The 17,333-nt window shown below is 55.1% G+C and overlaps 2 protein-coding genes across 4 annotated transcripts in view; both read left to right on the top strand.

The window, feature by feature from the left end:
* The window catches only part of LOC144329770 (uncharacterized), a 26,517-nt gene extending 18,234 nt beyond the window's left edge, over window positions 1-8,283 (top strand). The window contains exon 7 of the mRNA XM_077938803.1: window positions 8,240-8,283. The gene's annotated coding sequence lies outside the window, so the exon portion shown is untranslated. The remainder of the gene's footprint in view (window positions 1-8,239) is intronic.
* Window positions 1-15,618, top strand: part of CSK (C-terminal Src kinase) — a 21,540-nt gene extending 5,922 nt beyond the window's left edge. For 2 of the 3 annotated variants that reach the window (XM_028850298.2, XM_028850299.2), the window contains exons 3-14: window positions 10,647-10,726; window positions 11,029-11,142; window positions 11,240-11,352; window positions 11,687-11,906; window positions 12,845-12,938; window positions 13,116-13,181; window positions 13,260-13,359; window positions 13,449-13,539; window positions 13,966-14,039; window positions 14,139-14,334; window positions 14,442-14,528; window positions 14,777-15,618. In XM_028850298.2, coding sequence (XP_028706131.1) covers window positions 10,712-10,726; window positions 11,029-11,142; window positions 11,240-11,352; window positions 11,687-11,906; window positions 12,845-12,938; window positions 13,116-13,181; window positions 13,260-13,359; window positions 13,449-13,539; window positions 13,966-14,039; window positions 14,139-14,334; window positions 14,442-14,528; window positions 14,777-14,959 — 1,353 coding nt within the window. In that variant the 5' untranslated portion in view covers window positions 10,647-10,711 and the 3' untranslated portion in view covers window positions 14,960-15,618. 3 annotated transcript variants of the gene reach the window in all.
* The last annotated feature ends 1,715 nt before the right edge of the window (window positions 15,619-17,333 follow it).

Genomic DNA, 17,333 nt, shown 5'->3' on the forward strand with positions numbered 1-17,333 from the left:
TGATCGTGGTATGGTTGTAAGCCTTGTGGGCAGGTGAAAACCTGGGCATAATCTGCCCCCCTTGGACCCTGGCTGCTGCTTCTCAGCCCAGCCTGACACCTGGTCCTCATGCAGACTCGCGCGTCTATCTGCAGCTTGTGCTGTCCATGCTGCAGGGAGACAGGAGGGAAGGATGAAGAACAAACCCTGAGAGCGCCTCTGCTGGCGGGTGGAGGAAACCAGGAGTCAGTGAGGGGAGGCCTGTGGTTCTCACTTCCTGGCAGGGCTGGTAGGAGCTCTGAAGCTGGGGCTGTGCGTGGGCTGGGGCAGCCTGGAGGGCCTCCCGGAGGGGAAGGGCCTGTGAAAGTCAAGAAGCGTTTGAAGAAGAAGCATGGTAGGGACAGAGGTCTTTCTTTGGAGCTTCTTCCCTCTCTGGGGCTGCTGGCTATTTTCTGTGTGTCCCTCGATAGGCTCTTGGCCTCTCTGAGAGGCCGAGGTGTGCAGACAAGCAAGAAGTGGGCACAGAAGAACTTCTGCTTCCCAGAGCAGAACAGCCAAGCTCTGGGCAGACCTTCCCTTGGTGCCCCCCACCTATCCATTTTCAGGATGTCATCTGTCCTGCACAAGGAAAGGTGGGAAGAAAGGTCCCCTAACCAAGGTTCAGACAACTCTGAGCTCAAGTCCCCGCACAGCTTGTTCCTTCTCTGTGAGAGATCACCAGTCCTTGCCCCATGGGGTGTTTGAAGGATTAAGTAACTAATGCAGTGCCCCAAACCCGGCTGGGTCAGTAGGCTGTAACTCCTGTGCTCTCATTCTGCAGCCCTTCTTGCTAGAGCAGTGTGTTGGTAACGGCCCCATCTCCCTTAAGTAGTAGCAAGTCTGTCCTTTGTGTTGGTCCCCACAGCTTTACCTTCTGAGCTGCGTGTTCTGCGGGTCGTGGTTCTGAAGTGGGGAGACCAGAAATCTGGGGGCCAAAGTTCTAGACAGCTCATGGGCCTCCAGCCGTCAGTCTCCCCACCTAGAATGTGGCCAGGAGCCTTTGGGGTGAGGGACAAGAACATGACTTTGAAGGGTTCGTTGAAGGTTAGTGCTGAGAGGCTATATGTAAATGCAGGCAAATGAAGATGCAAAGACCACATCCTGTGCTAAGGGGGTGGAGGAGCAGAGGCCTGGGTTAGGGCCCTGGGGAGGCCCAGAGTCCCCATTGCCCAGCACACGTAGGTAATTAGGCTCCTGAGCGGTAATTAGAAACCTTTCTGGGCCAGGAATGGCAGCCTCAAGCCGCAGTGGTGCCTGGGGAGGAGGCTCCCCATTAGCCTGCTCTAACCCCAGCCCCCACCTCTCCCAAACCACTAGACGGGATTTCCGGTCCTACTGAACCATTGGGGGCAGGAAAAAAAAGCCAGTGAGTTGCTGTAATTTGGTATTTATCCATTAAATCCGCCCCTCTCCTTCGGTCAGGGTGCTGACGGGAGCCCCGGGATGGGGGTAGGGCAGCATGCACTGGAGCCAGAGCAGACATTCTTCTGTTCCTTCGTGACCCCCCGGGAGGTGTAGGCATCTCCAAGGTCCTGGCGCCCAATTCTGCTGCTGCCCACCCTGAGACACCTATGCAGTGGGGGTGCTGAGGGACCACCAGCACAGGCTGCAGGGGTCAGTAGAAGTCCTCCAGCACCCTTCCTTGCCTGATGTGCAGTGGGGAATGTCACAGTGCATCAGCCTGGTGTCCTCTGCAGAACCAGAGGTGGGGCTGATTTTATTGCTGCCAAACTTGCCCAACTGCTGGTGCGTGCCCCGCCCTCCTCAGGTGCACTGCCCTTTGGAGGGGCGGGCCCAGATCTGAAACTTAATTCTGCCTGTATCTGTACTATGACCTGTAGGCCCTGCTCAGAGGCTCCCTGGGCCCCTATCCTGAACCTTCTTCAGTCTTCATTAACTCGCTCTGTACCACAGTTTGCAGTCTTAATCCTGGTCTACTCCAAGGCACCCCTCTCTCAGTCACTTTCCCCTAAAAGCCTTCTAGCTCCTGCTCCCCTCACCCTTCTTCCTGGAAGCCTTCCTGGGTAGCTCCTGTCTCAGTCTATGGAGGCACTGAGCACACCAGGCCATGGTTAACCATCCAGTAACCAGGAGGACAGGAGCCAGGTCTGCATTTTATGGGGGTTCCCAGCATCCAGCCCTGGCCGGTGCACAGAGAAGAGGCAGGTGAATGGTGACCTTGGGTCCCCAAAGGCAGGATCTCCTGAGTCCTTTCCTTCTCCACCCGGATATCCTGGCCCACCAAGCATGGCTCTGGGCACACAGGAAAGCTTCCAAAACACTGGCTCAAAGAATGAGAAGGCAAGGTGGACCTTGCTGTTGCCTGTTGCCTGCAGTGGCTGTCCCCATCCCCCAGAGCATCCAGCTGGGTCCTGTGGCAGCACCAGAGTCTCCGGGGGCCATGGCCCTGAGTTCCCCCAGGTCTTTTGTGCACTTCCCTTTTCAGTGGGTATTTTTAGCTGGGTGTAAACAGTTACTGAAGGCTCCCACGCCCCATTAGGCAGCAGAGTTTTGGCAACGGGGGAAGGGCAAGGGAGCCCCTTGACCTCCCCTGGCCCTCAGCACATGCCTGGCCTTGGGGGTCTACAGCTGCTTCCAGGGTGGGAAAAGGGCAGCCTGGGAGTTTCTGGGCTCCTAGTTCTTTCTCTCCACTCCTTGTCAGCCTGGGCTCCCAAGAAAGGCCTGCCTGAGGCTGCAGCCACTGACCTCAGCGCTTGGGCACAATGCCAGCCTGTTCCCAGGACCCCAGCACAAGGGCTGCTGGGAGTCGGGTTTGAGGCAGGAAGTCAGAGTGAAGCACTGGTCCTGCCACATCCCAAGCCCCTTGTCCCCTAGCCCTGCGAGAATGGGGTGACAGCTGCTGTCCCTTTGGGGTTAACTATAGTCCCATTGGTTATGAGACCTCTGTGTGGTACAGCCATGTACCACAAGCCTGACGTCCCCTTTTGTTCGTTGGTTCATTCATTCATTCAGCACTCATTTCCTGAGCAGCCACTTTGGGCCCAGCCCATGCAGACGTGAATCAGATCCTCACTTTCCCCCTGCAGAGCTCCCAGTCCACCCTAAACCACAGGCCACAACCAGTGAGGTTCTCACTGGAGCACAGGGATGTGTGAGAGGCCTTGGAGGCCTCGGCACCCAACACAGCTGGGGACCCAAGGAAGGCTCCAGGGAGAGGTGGTTTACAAAAAGTTTCTTATTTCCAGTTTCATTTTAAGGGGGAAGGTAATAGATGCATGTGGCTTTAAAAAAATAATAATACTTTTTTAAAAAGCCCAGAAGGACAGAATAGCAAATGAACAGTAAAAAGTAAGTTTCCCTTGAACTTGATCTCACTTGCCCTTCCCATCCTAGAAGCAATCTCTGTTACCAGTTTCCTCTGTCTTTCCAAAGATAATCAATTCATATTTGAGTTTAGGGAGGTATTGTATTAATACCTCTTTAAAAACACAACTTGTAGTATTCCATAGAGAACCTGCACCTGGCTTTTTTTCACAGCCTGTTATGTTGAGTATTTCAAACCTACCAAAAAGTTGAAGTAATAGTATAATGAATATTCATATATCCTTCATGCAGATTTGCAAGTTCTTAACATTTTGCCACATTTACTCTAGCTCTTCTTTTATCTGCATAGACGTTTGTGTGTATTTTTTGCTGATTTGAGTGTTAGTTGTACGCATTGTATCTTTCACCGTAAGAACTTTAGCGTGTATCTCTTACATAATCACGTCATGATCACACTTAAGAAAATTGACATGAATTCCATATTATCTGTTATGTCCATTTCCCCTGTCCCCAAGTGATTTTATAGCTGTTCCCCAACCACCCTTGATATAGAATTCAATTCCAGATCATTCATTGAATCTTGTTGTCATGTTTCTTTAGTGTCCTATTTAATCTAGAACATTCTCCAGCCCTTTTTTTGTTTTGCTCTTTTATGACATTGACATGAAGAGTCCGGTCCAATTGTTGTGGATTTGTCTGATTGCTTCTGCCTGGTTGGAGTCAAGTGGAACAGCTCTGGCCGGCACGCCCCGCTGGGCGATGCAGAGTCCTCCTCCAGGAGGCACTTAGTGTCCACGTGTCGCCTTGCTGGTGATGCTTCACTGGAGCACTTGGTTCCAAGGGTGTCTGCACGTCTCCGTGTAGAGCAGGTGCTCCTTCATCTTTCCGATTAGCCTGTGGGATGGGACTTGGAAGCTGTGTCTGTTCTGCTCCCCTGGCAACTTTTTCTTCAATGACTTGAGCTGGTGTTTTGCCATTTTCCATACTCTATCATGGGGAGTGTTCAGTATCGGCACCTGGAGATCTCCCTTGGCCCCATCACAGCTAGAGCTATGCTGTCCCCTTTTAGGGACATCTTGTAATTTATCCAACCAGCCCCCCACTGAGGGACATAAGGGCTGTCTCTCCATCATCTCCTGCTACTACAGACAGCACTGGAGGGACTGTCCTGCTGTGTTTTTTTTAAGGCATGGGTGCTCCAAAAGCAGTTCCTCAGCTGCACCCCCAAGGTTGAGTGGAAGTCCCTTGGTGAAGAAGGAGGAGAGAGTGGGAAGGGAATGGCAAGGCGGGGAGGGAGACAGGGCACAGGTGTCCTGGAAACGGCAGATGGGAAATAGGTCTGGCTAAGGTACCAGAAGCCAGCAAGTCCCAGAAAGGTCAAGTGACTTTCCCAAGGTCACACAGCAAGTTGATGGCAGAGCCAGGTGCAGGACTCAGAGCCTCTGACACCCAGGACGATGTTCCTGCACTGCTCCATAGAGGAGCCTGACTCTTAAGTTTAAATAACCCCAGGAAAGACCCCCTCTCTGTGCCTGAGCCCTGCTGAGCTGTGGAAGCCTAAGTTTGCAGTAGCTCCTCCCAGCCACTCTGGCTCTCAGCCTCTGACCTGGAGTGGGAGGATGCTCTCACCTTCTGGAGATGTTTTAAGAAGGGGACCCCAGCCGAGGCACTGGCTGGGAGGCCACTGAGCCATCTTGGCTGCGGTCTCTGACGTCAGCACTTGGGCACAATGCCAGCCTGTTCCAGGACCCCAGCACAAGGGCTACTGGGAGCCAGGTTTGGGGTAGGAAGTCAAAGTGAAGCACCGGTCCTGCCACATCCCAAGCCCCTTGTCCCCTAGCTCTGTGGGGGTGGGTGATAGCTGCTATCCCTTTGGGGTTAACTTTGGAGTTAACTGTAGTCCCATTGGTTATGGGACTTCAGTGTAATGTAGCCAGACTGGATTCCCCCTTTTGTTTGTTCATTTATTCATTCCTTCGGGGGGCTCATGACCCCACCAGGGAGGAGCCGTCCAAGAGGGTTAGCAGCCCCCACTTGCAGGATGTCTGTGGCAAGGCATGCACCGTTCTGGTGCTGAGAGCCCAACTCCAGTCCTCACAGCAGCCCCCAGAGCCAAGGGTTATCACCAGTCCATTGCACAGATGGGGAAGCTGGGTCCTAGAGTCACAGCCAGCAGAGTAAAGGTGATGAGTTTAGCCCTCTTCCCTGCTTCGAGAACCCTCTGAAGCCTTCAGAACCCAGCTCCTTGAGGCGGCCCACCCTGACCACTCCTAGGCTCACCCTTCCCTGAGTGCTGCCCCTGTGCCCCTCTTGGCTGCTTCTCCCTCCTCCCTCCTCCTTCCTCTCTCTCTTCCCCCTAGGCTAGTGTGGTCCCCATGGCAACTCCTGGGGCCTGTCAGGCAGGGAGGCACGGGGCTGTGGGGAGGGCTGGCTCAGCAGCTCAGGAGTTTGACACCTGAGTGGGACAGGATGCTCACTCAAGGTGTGGTCCTAGGGACGCCCGCCTTGCCCCTGTGGGGCAAGAACCCCACATGGGAACTTGGGGTTCTCATCTGCAAAATGGGGATAATAATAGCTTCTCTGTCTCAGAGTTGTTAGAGGATATGATGAGCCATAACGTGCCAAGGACAGGGCCTGGCACAGAATAAGTGCTCAGAAAACAGGCCCTGTTATTATTTTTATTATTATCATCAAGGCAGTGGGGAGGCGGCGGTGGCAGCAGCTGTAGGCCAGGAAGGGAGTGTTTGCAAACTGACAGCTGGAAGGGTGACTAACAGCGCAGCAGCCTCCGCGCCCCGCTGTGGTGGCAGGGAGTTTGGGGAGGAAGAGGGAGGCATGGGGATATGGAATGCTAGCAGGGCCCCTATTCAGAAGGACCTAAAGGTTGGGGGCCCAGCCAGCCCTAGTGGGACCCTAATTCAAGCTCTGTCACCCCTAACTAGCTATGTGACTTCAGGCAAATTGTTCAACCAGTTGAGCCTCAGTTTCTCCTTCTGTAAAATGGAGGTAAGAGGGTTAGAAGAGCTCATAATCCTCCTTCCCTCCCCGCCACCCCCACCCCCACAGCTTACAGTCCACGGGAGGCAGGGGCAAGGGGTCCCTGCCATCCCTACCTCCACAGTTTACAGTCCACGGGAGGCAAGGGGTGGTTCCTGTACTCAGTGGTGGCTGAGTCATGTGGATGGAGGCAGGTTTCAGGCTCATCCTCCTTGAGCCTCAGTGTCCCTGCCTAAACAGCAGGAGTTGATGGCCTGGCCTCTGGGAATAGGAAGGGCCTGTGTTCTGGGAGGAACAGAAGCTCTTTCGTCCAGGGGATGGGGCAGGGGCGCACCAGATACTTCCAAGTTCAGGGTTTCTTTCCAGCCCCTCCTCAGCCAGCTTGCAGGGGATCCCTGTCCTCCCCTTCAATGTAAGTAAGGGATGTGAGACTTAGAAGGGTTGAGTCACTCACCCCAAGTCGCACAATCAACAGAGCCAAGTATTAAGCCCAGGCCTGACTATAGAGCCAGGTGTGTGGCCTGGAAGTGTTGGTTCTTCCTGGCTGTCTCCTCCCCAGCTCCTTCTGCTCTCTACGATCACATGCTCCCCTGCTGAGGCCCCATCACCCTCAGAATCAAACCCTGGTTCCTCACATTGGCAGTGGAAGCCCCCCTGCTGCCTGGCAGAGTTTATGCTAGGTCCACTTGAAACCATCCCCTACAGTGTCCCCTGAGCAGCGGTGCTCAGGGTGGACTCTGGAAGCATGTGGGGTCCTAGAGCCCCAGATGGGCAGGGTCTGCCTCCCCGCTTCCCTCACCATCAGCTTCCACCCGGGCCAGTTTCTCACACTGTGTCAGTCCCCTGCCTGACACTGTTGCTCAGACTGCTGCACCAACTCCGGTGCCTTCCCTGGCCTGCCGTCTGCCTGTCTAAGCCCTGCAGTCTTCAGGGCTCAGCCCCAGAGCTCCCCCTCCAGGGAGCCTGCCTAAGCTCTGCAGCCCCTGCCTACTTTGCACCCCCAGCACTTTGCACTAAAATGTCTTCTCCCATGCCACTGCACTCCAGTCTGGGCAACAGAGCAAGACTCCATCTCAGTAATAACAATAATAATAAAATAAAATGTCTTTTTCCATTGGGGTAGGTAGCAGTATTTGTGACTGTCAGGCTAGCCCCCAGACCTCATCCATTGTATCAAAGAGCCCAGCAAAGAGGCTCATGGAGAAGTTTCTCTTCTAACACACTGTGACCACAAAGATGCCACTGGCCCTTTCTCAGCCTCAGTTTCTTCACCTGTAGAAAGGAAACAGTAGTTCCAGCCCCTGTGCTTCCTGAGACAGGTCCAAGGGGGCCCTGGGCTGGGACTACAAAGTATGTATGTGCAGACCGGTGGGTTGCTGCTCTTAGGGAATGGGGTTGGCTAGGGTAGCTTTTTTGGGGAGTCAACTTTATTGAAGTAAATATACGGTTAACCCTTGAACAACACAGGAGTTGAGGGCATCAACCTCCTCCCTGCAGTCAAAAAAGCATATATTAACTTTGACTCCTCAAAAACTTTACTACTAATAGCCTTTTGTTGTCAGAAAGCCTTGTAGATAAAGTTGACACTCATTTTGTTTGTTACGTATATTATATACTGTATTCTTACAATAAAGTAAGCTAGTGAAAATAAAATGAGAAAATCATATGGCCGGGTGCAGTGGCTTATACCTGTAATCTCAGCACATTGGGAGGCCAGGGCAGGCGGATCACTTGAGGCCAGGAGTTCGAGACCAGCGTGGCCAATATGGTGAAACCCTGTATCTACTAAAAATACAAAAATTAGTCTGCTGTGGTGGGCACGCCTATGATCCCAGCTACTCAGGTGGTCGAGGCATGAGAATCACTTGAACCTGGGAGGCAGAGGTAGTTGCAGTGAGCCGTGAGTCACCCCACCACTGCACTCCAGCCTGGGCGACAGAGTCTCACTCTGTCTCAAAAAAAAAAAAGAAAAAGAAAAGAAAATCATAAGGAAGAAGAAATACATCTACTGTTCTTTAAGTGGAAAGGGATCATTATGAAGGTCTTCATCCTTCACATTGAGTAGGCTGAGGAGGAAGAGGAAGAGTTGGTCTTGCCATCACGGAGTTGGCGGAGGTGGAGGCGGAGGAGGTGGAAAGGGAGGCAGAAAATGCAGGCATACCCGGTGTAACTTATTGAAAAACATCCAGCCACGTGTGGTGGCGCATGCCGATAGTAACAGCTACTCAGAAGGCTGAGGCAGGAGGATTGGCTGAGCCCAGGGGTTTGAGGCTGCAGTGAGCTATGGTCATGTCACTGCACTCCTGCCTGGGCAACAGAGTGAGACCCTTTCTCAAAGAAAAAAGGAAAAAAATCCATGTGTAACTGGACCTGCGCAGTTCAGACCCGAGTTGTTCAATGGTCAACTGTACACCAAAAAGTGTGCCGATCACAAGGGTACAGCTCAGTGAACTGTCACAGAGTGGACCCACTTCATGATTCGGCTCAGACAGTCAGACAACCAACCCCACAGGTCCCCTTGCATTCCTTCCAGTCTCCCTGTCCCAAGAGCAGCTATCCTGACAGCATGGATTAGTTTGGCCAGATTTTGAACTTTATTCATATGGAATTACATAATGTGTACTTTTCTGTGTCTGGCTTCTTGGTTAACATTTTACATATATATGTGTGTGTGTGTGTGTGTGTGTGTGTGTGTGTATATATATATATATATATATATTTTTTTTTTTTTTTTTTTTTTTTTTTTGAGACGGAGTCTCACTTTATCGCCCAGGCTGGAGTGCAGTGGCCGGACCTCAGCTCACTGCAAGCTCCGCCTCCTGGGTTTACGCCTTTCTCCTGCCTCAGCCTCTCGAGTAGCTGGGAGGGACTACAGGCGCCCGCCACCTCGCCTGGCTAGTTTTTTGTATTTTTTAGTAGAGACGGAGTTTCACCATGTTAGCCAGGATGGTCTCGATCTCCTGACCTCGTGATCCGCCCATCTTGGCCTCCCAAAGTGCTAGGATTACAGTATTTATTTATTTAGAGGCAGGGTCTCACTCTGTCACCCAGGCTGGAGTGCAGTGGTGTGACCTTGGCTCACTGTAGCTTTGACCTCCCTAGGCTCAAGCAATCCTCCCACCTCAGCCTCCTGAGTAGCTGGCACTAAAAGCACGCAGCACCGCCCTCAGCTAATTTTTGTATCTTTAGTAGAGACTGGGTTTCACCATGTTGCCCAAACTGGTCTTGAACTCCTGGGTTTAAGCCATCTGTCTGCCTCAGCTTCCCAAAGTGCTGAGATTACAGGTGTGAGCCACTGTGCCTGGCCATCATTATGTTTCGAAATTTATCAGGATTGGCCAGGCACGGTGACTCATACCTGTAATCCCAGGATTTTGGGAGGCCGAGGTGGGTGGATCACCTGAGGTCAGGAATTTGAGACCAGCCTGGCCAACATGGTGAAACCCCATCTCTACTAAAAATACAAAAATTAGCCAGGTGTGGTGGTGCGTGCCTATAATCCCAGCTACTCAGGAGGCTGAAGCAGGAAAATAACTTGAACTCAGGAGGTAGAGGTTGCAGTGAGTCGAGATTGTGCTACTGTACTCCAGCCTGGGCGACAGAGCCAGACTCCGTCTCAAAAAAAAAAAAAGCAAGGAAAAGAAATTCATCAGGGTTATTTAATGGTTGGAGTTTGTGTTGGAGTTTATTTGATGGTTGGAGTTTGCTGCCGTTCGTAGTCCCTTTTGTGAATATGCCACTGTTTATCCATTTTCCTCTGGATCGGCATCTGGGCAGCTCCCAGTTTGAGGTTTATTACTAAGCATGCCGCTTGTAGCCCTCCTATGTCTGTCTAAGTGGACACATGCCCTGTGTCCTCTTGGTGTGTACCTAGAAGTGGGGTTGGTATACATTTAGAGATGCCCAGGCAGGCTTTTGCAGGTGAAGGACCCGAGGGCCCACAGCATAAGGGACTTTCCCAGATCACACAGCCCCTTCTTAGAGCTGCCCCAGGGCCCTTTTCCCCACAGAACCGTAGCTGGAACTAGGCCTGGGGCTGATGGGGCCGATGGGCAGGTGGCCATAGTCCTGCTAGCCCTCTAAGCCCCCTTGGCTCCTTTCTGTCAGTCCTGGAAGGGCCCCTGTGGCCTTAGGGTTGGTGGCTCCCTCTGTCCCTGGGGGTCCTCAGCCTTCATGCTCCTCTACCCAGTACCGTCAGCCTGCCAGGACTGGAGAGAATGGCCCGTGTGTCAAATTCCAGCACAGGACGCTCTTGGCACCTGTTTACACCCAGTGAGGAGCCAGATCTCAGCAGTTGGGGGGCATTTCTTCACACCCCTCCTCATTCTTCATTCTCTTCCCCACAGGTCTAATGGTACCAAGTGACGGGTCGGCTTTACTGTGACTCGGGGACGCCAGAGCTCCTGAGAAGATGTCAGCAATACAGGTACCACAAGGGTGAGGGTCTGGGACATGCAAGCATTCCCACCGGCCCCGGTGGGGTGCTTAGTGGAGGAGAGAGGATGCAGCTTAGATCAACCCACTCCCCTTTTTCCCAGCACCCAGTCAGAAACAGGCCGGGGGAAGTGGGGGAGTCTCAACAGGAAGGGACCCAGGGCTCCTTCTCCGGGCAGAGCACCTCACCCAGGCTCACAGAGGCCAGCTCAAAGGCTGTGACCACGAGGGTGTCCGGGCAGGTGGCTGGAGGGGTCCCAGGCTGCACCTGCCCACCTGTCACCTGTCCTGCAGGCCTCCTGGCCATCCGGTACAGAATGTATTGCCAAGTACAACTTCCACGGCACCGCCGAGCAAGACCTGCCTTTCTGCAAAGGAGACGTGCTCACCATTGTGGCCGTCACCAAGGTAATCAGGTGGCGCCCACCCCACCCTCTCACTGCTGGACCTTCCCTCTGCAGGGGGAGGTGGGCCTGAGAGCATGTCTGGGCTGCCCTCTCCCCAGGACCCCAACTGGTACAAAGCCAAAAACAAGGTGGGCCGTGAGGGCATCATCCCAGCCAACTACGTCCAGAAGCGGGAGGGCGTGAAGGCGGGTACCAAACTCAGCCTCATGCCGTGAGTACTACAAGGAGGGGTTGGGGAGGGAAGGGGCCCTGGTCCTCCTGGAGAAGCATCAGGAACAAGCAGGGAGGCCAGAGTGAGGGGCTGGGGTGTTGGGGAGGGCTTCAGGAGGGAGGTATAGGGCACGGGTGCGGGACCTCACAGAGCAGGGCTGGGAGCAGAGGCAGGAGGGTGTCGAAGAAGGGACAGGGAGCAGAAGAGGAGGGCCTCAAATGCCTGACTGAGCGAGTGTGAGCCACGGGTGCCAAGCAGAGGGAAACCCTTCAGAAAGGGGAGCCAGGGTCAGTACCTTTGGGCCACCGTGACCTCCGGCCCTGCTGCTCCCCAGTTGGTTCCACGGCAAGATCACACGGGAGCAGGCTGAGCGGCTTCTGTACCCGCCGGAGACAGGCCTGTTCCTGGTGCGGGAGAGCACCAACTACCCTGGGGACTACACGCTGTGCGTGAGCTGCGACGGCAAGGTGGAGCACTACCGCATCATGTACCATGCCAGCAAGCTCAGCATCGACGAGGAGGTGTACTTTGAGAATCTCATGCAGCTGGTGGAGGTGAGCTGGGGGGTATCCGTGGGTCCTCACTTCCACCCTCACACACCCTAAACCCATCTGGGGCCTTTGCACATAGCCCTGGCTTCTAGCTCCAGCCCCACTGCTTCTGCCTGGTGACCAGGCATGTGGGGCAACTTCTGTGAGCCCTCGTTTCCTCACACCTTGGTGGAGCAGCTGCTGTGTGCCAGGACTCACCTCTGACCCCACAGTGCCACCCCGAGGAGGGGAGCCTTATCCTCATTTTATAGACCAGGAGTCGACGGTTCAGAGCAGTTAGGGGACCCACCTGAGGTCACACAGCTATAATTTGGTGCCAGGACTGGATTCTGAGTCTGTCTGATCCCAGAGCTAACTTTCCTCCAGCCACTCACAGACCTGCATACCCAGAAGTGTGTGCAGAAGCATGAGCCATGCGCCTTGATCGCCAGGGCCCCTGAGGCTCTCGCAACCTGCATGGACATGCCCACGGGTCCCTGCAGCTTCCCAGGCCCGCTCTGCCAGTCCTGGCCAGGCCACACCTGGCATCCGGTAGCCACAGACAGCCTCCCGTGTCCCTCTGTATTTACTCTCATCTTCCTCCCCTGCTGGCCTGGCTTGGCCTGTGGCAGGTGAGGGTGGGGTCCTGGGCTCTCCTGGCTAGAGGCTGGTGTCAGGACCGAGCCATGGGTTGCCCTCTGCATTGGATACCTGTGGGGTCCAGAGTGGTAGCAACAGCTGAGTGTCCAGCAGCCACATGTAGGGTGGCATGGGAAATGGGCCATACGTCATAATCCGGGACTTCCCTAACCCCTGCCCTACCAGAAATGGGGAGCCCTCCCCACTCAGTGACTCCAGGCTGGGCGGGGCCGGCCTCTGCCGCCCCCTGGTGGTCAGGCCTGGACGGTGCATATGGGGCACCTTGGGCTGTCTCTGAGCACCCTGCCCCCCACACCCTGCAGCACTACACCTCAGACGCAGATGGACTCTGTACGCGCCTCATTAAACCAAAGGTCATGGAGGGCACGGTGGCGGCCCAGGATGAGTTCTACCGCAGTGAGTGCACCCCACTCCAGACCTCTTGCCCACCCACCTCCTCCCACGCAGGCTTCCTGGCACTGCCCTTATCCAGGAACCTCCAGAGAACCCCATGTGCTTGATAGTCCAGTCAGCCTCTGTCATCCCAGCCATGTCCCTAGCAGCCTCCAGGCCCTCACTGGCCCCTCCCCACAGGTGGCTGGGCCCTGAACATGAAGGAGCTGAAGCTACTGCAGACCATTGGGAAGGGGGAGTTCGGAGGTGAGCTGGGCTGGGCTGCCTGAGGGGGGGCGCCAAGGGACTCAGAACTTGGGAACAAGCCGACCTCTCTGCCCCCAGACGTGATGCTGGGCGATTACCGAGGGAACAAAGTCGCTGTCAAGTGCATTAAGAACGACGCCACCGCCCAGGCCTTCCTGGCTGAAGCTTCAGTCATGACGTGAGTTGGGGTAGGGTAGCGGGGAGGTTGGCCTAAGCTAGGAGTGAGGCTCTGGCTTCCCCTTTCTGACCACTCTCGTCCTGCCCCAGGCAACTGCGGCATAGCAACCTGGTGCAGCTCCTGGGCGTGATCGTGGAGGAGAAGGGCGGGCTCTACATCGTCACTGAGTACATGGCCAAGGTGGGCACCTGCTGAGACCCGGCACTCGGGTTTTCCAACTGCCCCGAAACCCCCACTGTGCTCTGGGGCCCCTGCTCCCTCGGTCCCCCGACCCCAAGTGAGCTTTGAGGTCACCAGGGCTGGGCTTTTGTCCTGGTTTACAGTTTATTGACTGTAACCTTGGACAAATCATGTCACCTCCAAGCCTCAGCATCACATCTGGGAAATGGAGATAATAACAGCTTATCTCAGAGATTTGTGAGAGTCAAGGGATAAGGCAGGAATAACACAGAGCAGTGTCCAGCACGGATGTCCTGGCCCCTCCCCACTCCTTCCCTGTCTCACACCTCCTTGGAGTGTCAACACCCACCCGGCCCCAGCCTGCTGTGTGAGAGGGCTGCAGGGCACATCTGACCTCTGGGCCTGGTTTGTCCTTCCTTCTCCCAGGGGAGCCTCGTGGACTACCTGCGGTCTCGGGGTCGGTCAGTGCTGGGCGGAGACTGTCTCCTCAAGTTCTCGCTGTGAGTGAAGCAGCCTCTTGGATGGGTAGGGTTTGAGGGGTACCCTGCCCTGCTATGGTGGCCCCAGTCTGAGGGGACGTGTGCCTGGCCTACCCCCAGAGATGTCTGCGAGGCCATGGAATACCTGGAGGGCAACAACTTCGTGCATCGAGACCTGGCTGCCCGCAACGTGCTGGTGTCTGAGGACAACGTGGCCAAGGTCAGCGACTTTGGTCTCACCAAGGAGGCGTCCAGCACCCAGGACACGGGCAAGCTGCCAGTCAAGTGGACAGCCCCTGAGGCCCTGAGAGAGAAGGTGGGGCAGGCCTCCCCTGGGGCCTACAGAGGTGGGCAGGAGTCCTGGGTCGCTCCCCACCCTTAGAGTCCCGGGATCTGACGCTGCTTTTTCCATCCACATGGCAGAAATTCTCCACTAAGTCTGACGTGTGGAGTTTCGGAATCCTTCTCTGGGAAATCTACTCCTTTGGGCGAGTGCCTTATCCAAGAATTGTGAGTATAGGTACTGGGATCAGGGTGGCTCTTGGAGCAACGAAGGGGTTGGCAGGGGCATGAGCCTCCTTGGGCCCTGCCTCCCCAGTCAAGGCCTGGAAGCCTCAGGCCTGCCCTGGGGAGCTCACAGGCCACTCTCTGGGCCTGGGTCTGGGGCAGAGCTGATGGGCATCCCTGAGAGGCTGCTGGGTAGATGTCTTCTCTGGGGCCAGGCCCTGGACTGACTCCTGCCATCCTCCTGGCCACAGCCCCTGAAGGACGTCGTCCCTCGGGTGGAGAAGGGCTACAAGATGGATGCCCCCGATGGCTGCCCGCCCGCAGTCTATGAGGTCATGAAGAACTGCTGGCACCTGGACGCCGCCATGCGGCCATCCTTCCTACAGCTCCGAGAGCAGCTTGAGCACATCAAAACCCATGAGCTGCACCTGTGACGGCTGGCCTCCGCCCGGGTCATGGGCCTGTGGGGACTGAACCTGGAAGATCATGGACCTGGTGCCCCTGCTCACTGGGCCCGAGCCTGAACTGAGCCCCAGCGGGCTGGTGGGCCTTTTTCCTGCGTCCCAGCCTGCATCCCTCCGGCCCCGTCTCTCTTGGACCCACGTGTGGGGCCTGGGGAGCCCACTGAGGGGCCAGGGAGGAAGGAGGCCACGGAGCGGGAGGCAGTGCCCCACCACGTCGGGCTTCCTTGGCCTCCCGCCGCTCGCCTTCTTAAGAGTTTTATTCCTTTCCTTTTTTGAGATTTTTTTTCCGTGTGTTTATTTTTTATTATTTTTCAAGATAAGGAGAAAGAAAGTACCCAGCAAATGGGCATTTTACAAGAAGTACGAATCTTATTTTTCCTGTCCTGCCCATGAGGGTGGGGGGGACCGGGCCCCTCTCTAGGGACCCCTCGCCCCAGCCTCATTCCCCATTCCGTGTCCCATGTCCCGTGTCTCCTCGGTCGCCCCGTGTTTGCGCTTGACCATGTTGCACTGTTTGCATGCGCCCGAGGCAGACGTCTGTCAGGGGCTTGGATTTCGTGTGCCGCTGCCACCCGCCCACCCGCCTTGTGAGATGGAATCGTAATAAACCACGCCATGAGGACACCGCCGCCCGCCTCGGCGCTTCCTCCACCGAGCCTGCCTGTCCTGCCCGGTCGTCCCTCCCATGCCATCTTGTCCATCCCCCTGTCTCTGTGAGTGGGGCTGGGTGGGGAGCATGGCCGGGAGATGTAGCCGCCGCTTTGTGTCAGCTGCACGAGTGAGTGTCCTGTGTTTGCCCTCAGGGAAGTGCTCACCACCCGCCCCACTGTCCAGCTACCGCCGAGCCCAGCTCTGGAGCCCCGTCCACAGGATGCTGCCTGGGGGTTCCAGCTGCCTCCCCTGGTGTGTTGTTCAAGCCTGCAGCACAAGGAGGGCTAGAGCCAGGGATGGGAGGGAGCCCAGGCCTGCACAGATGGGAACGGGATTCTAGTCAAGCCCCCTGTGCGAGAGAGAGAAAAAGCAATGGTGGGCCCAGTGGGCTTCCTCTGGTAGGAAGAGAAGCGTCTCATGCCTGAGAAGATGCTGACCCGGAGGGGTACAAGAAAGCTCCTGGTGGTTCTCCACTTTTACCCATGATGTCACAGCTTTGCCCTGTCCCCACCCCTGCCATGTGCCAGGCCTTATGTCATACCAGACTTGGCAGGGGCTGAGGATGCAGGGCAGAGGGGAAATCTTGGCACCTTCCAGTCAGGGGGACTCACTCCCCACCCCACCTTGTCAGGGCACATACAGGGAATGTGGACCAGCCATGAGATTTTCTCCCCTCACTCAGGTTGTCCAGGGGCAGTGGTCAGTACAGAACCTCTGAAGGTGTGAGGAGGCTTCATATATTCCCTGAGGCAGGCAGGTGGGGTGTTCCCCTTGTCCTTTTGTGGCCCTGACGCTTCCTCTACCAGCCAACAGGACCTGAAATCCAGGGAGATCTGACTTTGAAGTCTACCTTGTGTCTGTTCCTCAGCCCCGCTGTAGTTCCATCCACCATGATCTCTCCTGGCCCAGTGCAACAGCCTCCTTGCCACCTCCACTCCATCTTCTCTGCACACTGCCAGACTAATTTTTCTAAAACTACACCATTCATTCAACAACAAATATTTGAATACCTACTGTTTGCTAGGACTGGGGTTCATCAGTAAGCAAAACACACCCTGTGGAGTCCACAGTTGGGAAGACAATCAAATAGTCACATATAGGCGGTGACAAACTTAAGTGCTACAGGAGGAACACAAAACATGGGAATCTTTGTAGATCAGGGAGGGCTTCTGGAAAGAAGCAGCATTTAAGCTGAGATCTGAAGCGGAATGAACAGGTTGTACGGCAGGAGTTAGCAGCATTCCAGGAAGAAATGCTGAGACTGGACGGAGGGCAGCTTTGTCAGATCTCCAAGAAGGTGGGTGAGGATGTACAAACAGCCAGGCCTGAGAGGTGAGACTGTGGCTGTGGCAAAGACTTGGCTTTTATCAAACAGAATAATGGGAAGCCAATGACAAGTTTCATCAGGAGGGTGACATGTCAGATAATCTTTTTTTTTTTTTAAATGATGTCTCACTCTGTCACCCAGGCTGGAGTACAGTGGTGCCATCTCAGCTCACTGCAACCTCCATCTCCTGGGTTCAAGCGATTGTCCTACCTCAGCCTCCCAAGTTACTGGGATTACAACAGGCATGCGCCACCACAGCCTGGCTAATTTTTGTATTTTTAGTGGAAACGGGGTTTCACCGTGTTGCCCAGGCTGATCTCAAACTCCTGACCTCAAGTGATCCACCACCTTGGCCTCCCAAAGTGC

This window comes from Macaca mulatta, chromosome 7, assembly GCF_049350105.2.
Source record: "Macaca mulatta isolate MMU2019108-1 chromosome 7, T2T-MMU8v2.0, whole genome shotgun sequence".
Taxonomy (NCBI): domain Eukaryota; kingdom Metazoa; phylum Chordata; class Mammalia; order Primates; family Cercopithecidae; genus Macaca; species Macaca mulatta.